Raw genomic sequence first — 8643 nt, 5'->3', positions numbered from 1 at the left:
CAGTGGCTGTAGACAAGCAAGACCATGCCGCTTGCATGTTAGTGCTAGGCTGCTAGAGTGCTAGTAAAATTTTCTTGTAGCAGTGCCATGCGCTTAGCCTACCTTGTTCTCCGCAACAGATAGCAGAGTTCTTACGATATGATGGTTATTTGTCACCGGCAGTGGCAGTACTTGCAGATGTTTTATCGAATCATTAGATGAAGTTTGAAGTGGCGTGATTTCACAAAAAAAAAAGATTAAAGTTTGAAGTTGCGTGGGTGCTCAACTAGTGATGCCTCGTGATTCCCGATGCAGAGATAATTAAACTAGAAAACGGCCCCAGCACCGTCACGCCTTTCGAGGCCAAAAATCCACCTCGGGATCGGAGACCTTGCGGGCCGGACCTTATCTGACGCAGTCACGCAGCCCGCGTTATTTTATCATCACCAAAACACAAACCCGACCTCGATGTTCCACACGTGTCCTACAATGCGTCATCCGACGGCCCGAGAGCGAAAAGCGGTGGGCTCGCCCACGTGGTGGTTACGTGGTAGCACGAGGGGGGCCAGTGACGCGCTCACCTTCCCGGTGACCCCGACGTGCTCGACGTGGCGCGATCACCGACGTCGGTTAGTCTCGCTCCGCCTCTCTCTGATGATGATGGTCCTATGTGAGAACATGAACACCATTTTTTTGCGGGGTGAAGCTATACAACTGCACAAGTGCCGATATGCTCGTGATGCCAGTCGTGCACTTTGTCATCATATAATTACTAAAATTGAAAATTTGATAATCGAGGTAGAAGAGTGTCATGGTATGCCAGCAAATTTGCTAATGCTCATGACATTTGTATGAAACTTCCATTAAGATTAGTCTAATTCACCGTAAATTGTGTGGAGTACATAGATGTATTTTAGGAGAGAGTTATTTTTCACTTTTGCAATAAAAAAGATTGATTGGTCAATGTAGCATACACAGTAGCACACGATGTTAGGTTTGATTATCATTGTAGTTGCATTTTTGTGTAGATAAAGTCCTTGATAATTTGACAATATGTACAATGATATGATGGCGCATCATGTGATGTTACTTTTGTATGATGGTGCTCCCTTCCCAAGTGCACAACACACAGTGCTTTGATATCCTCAAATGTGTGTGCCATCCCCACATCTCAATGGAAATCCAAATTCCTGATTTAACATAAAGTGGAAATAGTACCAAACATACCTCTCGTTGATTATGCATCTAACTTCCAAACATTTGCAGAAGAATAAAAATCCCTAATTTTTTTCTACATTTATGGCACGTAGCTCAGAAATATTAACCGCCGATAAGTAGGGTACCTAAATCATTTTCCCCTCTACTAATTTGTACTAAATTTCTTATAATTGCATTCTTTATGGAACGAAGAGAGTGTGTTTAAACATAACAAACAACGTCATAAATTAGTTATATGAGCACTCCCTCTTGTTTTCAAAAAAGTACTCCCTCCATTTTTATTTAGATTTCGTATTAGGTTTATCATAAGTCAAACTTGGCTAACTTTAACTAAATGTTTAGAAAAATAGAGCAACAACAATATTAACCAACCTATGCATGATTAACATTTTTTGTGGTAAATTTAATGAAATAAATTTAGTATTGTAAATGTTATTATTTTTCTATAAAAATGATCAAAGTTGAATAAATTTAATTTAGGACAAATCTACTACGACACGTAAATAAAAATAGAGGGAGTGTATGCAGATTGACAACACTGACATTATGCTATAGGGTAGCAATCTAGTTTGTCATAAATCAAACTTTATTGTCTTTGACACTCAATACCTAGCATTCTATACATATTGACAGCACAAGATTTACTTTGTTTGACTTATCATGAAAATCAGTTTCATAATATATATAGAAAATATATCCATGATTTTATAGATTTGTATTTGTGATATTTGTGAGAGAACGAATGCAAGCTTTGAGGTACAAAATGGTATTTGTACGTCACCAAATTGTAGCCGTATTGGCCATGTGGTGAACACAAGAAATTGAGAAGACACTTTGCTTCCATCTGCCATCAATTTCTCCTTGTTTTTTCTTCTCTCGAGTAGTACCAGTGTACCACTACATTTGTCATCGTCCAACTGACTGAGAAGCCTCCAAATATTCATTTATTTTCTTGTGCCCTGTTTGATTCCACCATTAATTTATAGATTTTTTACTGCTATAAAAAGAGAGATTCTCATTTTTAACCGGCCATTAAAGCTGCCCATAGTAGTTTCCAGCCAGGGGAGAGGGAGTGGCTGTGGGCGGCTGAGGCTTTATATACTCCTCAAGAATCGTTCATCTCTGCTGACCTCCCTCGTCGTCCTCCTCCACTCCGCTCTCCAACGCCACGACCCGTCCCAATTAAACCCTACTCCTCTCTCTCTCTCTCTCTCTCTCTCTCTCTCTCTCTCGTTATTTCCGCCTGCCTCTCGCAGAAAAAATCAGACAGAATAAGCGGAGGGGAAGGGAGAGGAACAAGGAAACAAAATCAGACAGAATTCTCTGCGGTGAATGGAGGTGCCGGCCGAGTGCGCAGGCGGCGGGAGGGTCAAGAAGGAGGCGGACCTCTTCCTCGTCGACGACCTACTGGACCTGCCGTGCGACGACGAGGAGGAGGAGGTGCAGGGGGCGGTGGTGGAGGGGGAGGGCGAGGGTAGTAAGGCGGAGGATTGTGGCGCCGCCGGCGGCGGCGAGGACGGTGGCGCCGGGAACGCCTCGAACGATTCGTCTACGGTGACTGCGCTGGACAGCTGCAGCAACTCCCTCTCCGGCCTCGCCGACGGGGACTTCTCCGGCGGGCTGTGCGAGCCGGTAATTTCCTCGCCTCTCGTCCTGATTGCCGCGTATTTTTGCATGAATTCCGGCGAATCACTCGAATTTCTCGGCGATTTCTTTGAAGAATTAACGGTTCCGATAATCCGTCCAACTATCACCGGCACCCATTAAAGTTCTCCTTGAATGGAGGAAACGTCGTCCCGTGAATAGTAACTGATGGAGCCTGCAGCCAAAAATAGCAGCATCCTAAACGCTCCCCCACAGCCCACACTCTATCTGCTGCAGTCTGCAGGCGCCGAAAATAGTTTGCCACCGATGATTCAATGAGTTTAGCGGCGCCATTGCTGACTCGTTTCTTGCTCTGAATCTCCGCGCAGTACGACCAATTGGCGGAGTTGGAATGGCTGTCCAACTACATGGGCGAGGACAACTTCCCGACGGAGGACCTCAAGAAGCTGCAGCTCATCACCGGCATCCCGCCGGCCTCCGCCTCCGCCGCCACGGCATCGGCTCCTGCCCCCGCTCCCGCGGCCGCAGCTGCGCAGCCCGGCGGCGGCGTGTTGCCTCCGGAGGCGTCCGTGCCCGGCAAGGCGCGCAGCAAGCGCTCCCGCGTCGCGCCATGCAGCTGGGCCTCCCGCCTGCTCGTGCTACCGCCCACTCCAACCTCGCCGCCATCCCCAGCGTCCGCGGCCATCTCGCCGTCCGAGTCCGGCACCGCGGCACCGGCGTTCCCGGCCAAGAAAACGTCGAAGCCCACCAAGAAGAAGGAAGCGCCGACGACCCCGGCGCCGAACGCCGCGGCCGCGGCCGCGGCGTCGGCCGGGGAGGGGAGGAGGTGTCTGCATTGCGAGACCGACAAGACGCCGCAGTGGAGGACGGGGCCACTGGGCCCCAAGACGCTGTGCAACGCGTGCGGCGTGCGTTACAAGTCCGGGCGCCTCGTGCCGGAGTACCGTCCGGCGGCGAGCCCGACCTTCGTGGTGTCGAAGCACTCCAACTCCCACCGCAAGGTGCTCGAGCTGCGCCGCCAGAAGGAGGCACACCTGCACCCGCAGCACCAGTACCAGCCGCAGCCGCAGGCGCTGGGGCACGTTGGCGCCGGGGCCTCCGGCGGGCTAATGCACGCGCCAGGCCCGCTGATGTTCGACGGGCCGGCGGGGCCGCTCATCGGCGACGACTTCTTGATCCACAACCGCGTAGGGCCGGACTTCCGTCAGCTCATCTAGGGACGTCGCCGCCTTTGTTTTGCTCTAGAGTTGATCCAATAGACCATGAATAATGCAGCAAAACCAAGAACTGATCCTTTTTAGGAGGGTTTTTTCTCCAGTTTTAATTATCTGCCAGCCATTTCTGGAACCCTGCTTATTTTTGTTTCTCTCCATTTCTCGGCTTTTCGAGTCTTAGATAATAATTCTAGGGAGTTACTACTAGTTTCTTAACCTTTTTCCTTTTTTCTCTTTGTTAGCATCTTTTGATTTGTATAATGCAGAGCTCCTAGAGGAAGAGTAAACAAGCAGTTTTAAGTTCAAACTCCAAAGCTAGCATGAGACTTCAACTTTTTTTATGTGAATCCCAATCTTGTCTGCATTTCGGCGAGCAAGATGATTCGCTCGCACCGGTGAACCGACCGGTGGTAAACTGGCATGATAAGGTTCGCACAAGATGTCACAATTCACAGGTGTGGCGTGTGCAGCCGAGCCAAAGTACGGAGCACTCCTTGCAGCTGGCTAGGGTGAGAAAGGCGCACATGATCACCAGAATCTTGCACAACACAACACAAAACACATCTCATGCTGAATAGCCAAGTTTTTAATCCTCCCTTTTGCTCAGCACTTTCTTTCACGAAAATCATCACGCCGTGACCCGCCGGCGCTTCGGTAGGGCCCACATGTCAGCCAGCTGCATACGCGGTGGTGAAAAAAGCATCCCTGTACCTGCAGCAGTGTGCTATTGCTGTCCATGTGCATGTGGGGCTGCATACGGTTGCAGGGCAGAGCACGCACTCGCCATTCAGCATTGGATCCAATCCAACTCCAACCACTTGGCTGTGAAAAAAGTTTGGTTGGGCTCCGTTGGATTGATCCTCCTCGTTTGGGCCCATTTTTGGGGTGATCAGCCGGTACGTACCTGACCACCGAAAGCTTCGAATTACCTGCTGCATTGCTATCTACCCTCTGGAATTCTTGATGCGATGACGATGTGCTTCTACCTGCTTTGCCAAAGGCCTGACACTTGTGCGCAGAGCGCCCGCACGACCACGGCAAAGCGCCAGCTGCCCAGGACATGCATGTCCTGACGCCGAGGGTTCGACGTCTGATGGATTTCGCCTGAAGCAAAGGCACTAATCAGTCAGAGTCTTTGATATGTATGTCATTAAGAAAGTTTGTCGCACCGTGTATGCTACTGAAAAGTTGAGTGGAACAAGTTGAGTGGAACGTCGTCTGTGACATCGCGCGAATTTCTTTTAATATGTGTGCAACTTTTGACGGATGGAGACTTAACGGAGTCTAACGGAGGTGCAAAATGATTCTACCGCTTCTATAGTGAGAACTAGGTGATTCCCCAGTTGTTGGAAAATATGAAATGGTGGATTTCGTATAACAAAAACTTGTCACTATTGACTTGAAGCCTCTCTCCGAAAGTTGGTGAAACGCTCACGCATATCATTCTGTATTTTGGACCATTTTATTTTCAGCGTCGCAGAGGCAAAAGAGAATAATTTTTACACCTTTTGTTCATCTTACAGGCTGTTGGTCGAGAGTATCATCGTCTCTAAGATGAACTCACATATGATGCTGGTATGGTAATCCACCTACAAATTAGCGTGATCTTTGTTCCTTCCCAGGAATTTACGGTAGGGCTGAAAGATAAGAAAATTTCTTTTTGAGGGGAAAGATAAGAAAATTTGTGGGACTCAGATTAGCAAAGTCAAAGTAAATCTTGCACTAAGGAAAAAAAAGCGTCCACCAGCAACATGGACCTCATCTTCCAGCTCGCATAGGCCGGTGGCGTGGTGCCCAAGATCCTCCGTCAGTTCCTAGCCGATGGTTGCGTCACGTTCGCCGCCTACAACATGGGGTTCGACAGCGGAAGCTACACGCGCACCACGGGATGGAGATGGGGTCGAAGTTGGAGCTCCATGGTGCCGCCGGCATAGGCAAATGTATATGTATATATGGTGGAGGCTGTTTCTAAGAGACTTAATGCTCTTCGGTAGTGCCCAACAAATTGCCTCTTTGTCGTGGTGTGTGAACCCACAGCCGGGTGGCGTAATGCACCCGCCTAAGCCCAGAGGGTGAGTACTCGCGGGTCAGCTAGGACTAGTTCTATCTCGCTGGAAGAACACGATGAACACAGCAGGTTTAGAGTGGTTCGGGCCGCTGGAGCATAATACCCTACGTCCACTGTGTGTTGTATTGCTTGTGTTTACTTAGCCTCAAGAGAGTCTGAGAGATCTAGTGCTGAGTCCAGCATGAGTCTGAGAATCTGTAGCGAGCGCCTCCCTTTTATATCTCAAGGGAGGCACGTACATGGCTGTTGGGTCCCCGACAGGTGGGCCCAATCGATGTAGTATAAAATAACGTATTGTTCATACATTATGGCGTTGCAGGCGAAAGAGATCTCATTCCTGGATTTCCTTGCTCTGCCCGCGGGAATCCTCCGTCCAGCATATCCATGCCCTGTCTTGTCGAAACGGCGCCAGGGTATAGCTTGCGGCGTTGCCTGCAGCGTAGCTGAACGGGTCGTGTAGCTTGCGGCGTAGGAGGTATGATGGAAAAGTGCAGTGCCGTTGTTTCCATTCAATGCAGCAGACGGGCTCTGCGCGGATGCGGCGCAGGCGGCTGCACTGTGTAACTCGGTAATATGCGGTCTACAGCGAGGCCTGACAAAGACTGTCCCGCGTGCCGCGGCAGCAGAGCACGCCTCAACCACCCGCATTGAATGCGGTGGGTGGGCGAGTCTTCCAGCGGAAGACTCGTGCCCGCGCCCGCGGGACAAGTGGTGCCCCCGGACCCCCCCCGGCGGTATGCTGGTTCTACGAGCGTGGGAGGTCCGGACGGACGCTGGGAGGTCCCGGACCCCCACGGGGGGGGGGGGGGTCCGAACCCTCGGCTGTTGGCTCTGAGCTTTCCCTCCTCAGGGACACGTGGCGTCATCGGACCCATCCCAGAGCGGAGAGCGGGTCCGGGGCCGCTGGCCTGGTGAGGAAAGAGCCTGACCCGTGGGGCCCGGCTGCTCCGCCCCTTATGGCGTAGTTACGGATGACTACGCGAATCCTGCCTTGCTGCAGTAGGAGTGGGTATCCCTGCTACAGGGTACCGACAGTGGCCCCCGGGCCCATCTCGGGAGATGTGACGAACCCGCAGGTTGGGCCACTACTATGATTTGGCTCTGCATAACTTGAAGCCTCTAGCGTTAGACTATGCATACTGCAGGAGTCTTGACCGGCTTTGACCATCCATCGGGTTTTTCGCTGCCTCATCACATCGCAACGGCTTACTGACTCGTGGTCCCCACATACTGTGGTACACCTAGTCACGCGAGCGACGCTCGGTATTGTTGCTGCCAGAGTAAACGGGATATTTACCACCAGCGCAGTTCCCAAAAAGCCTGGTCATGCCAGCGCTTTATGCGCGCACGTCAGCTCAGCTTCTGCTTCACTTCGCGTGCGGGCGACGGTTCAGATCCCGCCTTTTCACACCTTTATTTGTTACCCGTCCTCCCTGACAGGCAGGCCTGGGCCCCCTTGTCATGGACTGGGCGGTTAACACCAGGCGTGAGCGTCGCTTAGGTTCCAGCGACAGTTCCGCGGCGTGCCGGTCGGGTCAGGCTTCATAAAGGGACGAACCGCATACCGCGGTTACTTTTCCGCATTCGCCTTCTTCCTTCCAAACCTTTGCGCCCCTTTGCCTTCGAGCCTCCTCGCCCCTTGCTCTTCTGCGTAAATTGCTCCTTGCCTCCATAGCAAGATGGCGTCCCTTGTTCGTCCCCGCCGTTTCCAGACTGAGGAGGAGCTGAACACGGTGCGCCGCCTGCTTGGATGGAGTCCACAGGAGACTGCCTGGGGGATTCGAGCAGGCTCGGTTCCCCTCGGCGATCTGCGCGTCGGGGAATTTGTGTTGTTCATCTCGCACATTTCCACCGGCTTGGGACTGTCGATCTCCTCATTCTTTCTGCTGCTGCTGGAAGATTTCGGCCTCCAGCTCCAACATCTCACGCCCCACTCCATCCTCCTGACGGCCATCTTCATCCACTTGTGCGAGATGTTCGTGGGGGTGCGGCCCTACGTCATCATCTTCCGCCACTTCTTCGTCCTGGTGAAGTCCGGGAAGGGCAAAGACGAAGTGGGGGCGTACTACTTCCAGACGAGGAGCGACTTGCGGACGCCCTACATCCCCGGGCTCACCGGCGGGAAGTGGGAGGATTGGCGCAAGGAGTGGGTGATCGCCACCACCGAAGCCAACGAGTGCCTCGTAATGCCGACCGGGGGACCCGCCTCCGACCGCCAGTCCTGGAGGGCCAAGCCGTCCCTGCCGTCGGAGTTCGACTCCGTGCTGAGCAAGATCAGGGCGCTGGCGGTGGGCGGCCTCACCTCGCTGCATGTGCTCGGGGACTTCCTAAAGCGCCGGATCGCCCCTCTGAAGAAGCGGCCGCGTCCTGCCTGGAGCTTCACCGGGCCCAAGACTGCACCAGGACCCACCACGGGGAGGATAGCGATCTGACCCAGGAAGCCCTGGAGGTCTTGGTGCGGGCGGTGACGGGGGAGATCTTCATCCCGGAGCACCTGATCCTTCCTCAGGGTGCCGTCCCCCTCTGCGAGGACTCACGCCTGAGGACTGCGGTGCTGGC

The 8643-nt window shown here is 52.3% G+C and overlaps 1 protein-coding gene across 1 annotated transcript; it reads left to right on the top strand.

Moving 5' to 3' along the window:
• Window positions 1-2287: 2287 nt before the first annotated feature.
• LOC120664890 (GATA transcription factor 12-like) lies at window positions 2288-4348 on the top strand. Its single transcript, XM_039944272.1, has 2 exons — window positions 2288-2829; window positions 3171-4348. The coding sequence occupies exons 1-2, from the start codon at window positions 2530-2532 to the stop codon at window positions 4017-4019; spliced, it is 1149 nt and encodes a 382-aa protein (XP_039800206.1). The 5' UTR covers window positions 2288-2529; the 3' UTR covers window positions 4020-4348.
• Window positions 4349-8643: the final 4295 nt, after the last annotated feature.

This window comes from Panicum virgatum, chromosome 3N (genome assembly GCF_016808335.1).
Source record: "Panicum virgatum strain AP13 chromosome 3N, P.virgatum_v5, whole genome shotgun sequence".
Taxonomy (NCBI): Eukaryota; Viridiplantae; Streptophyta; class Magnoliopsida; order Poales; family Poaceae; genus Panicum; species Panicum virgatum.
This window is presented reverse-complemented; position numbering and strand designations above follow the sequence as displayed.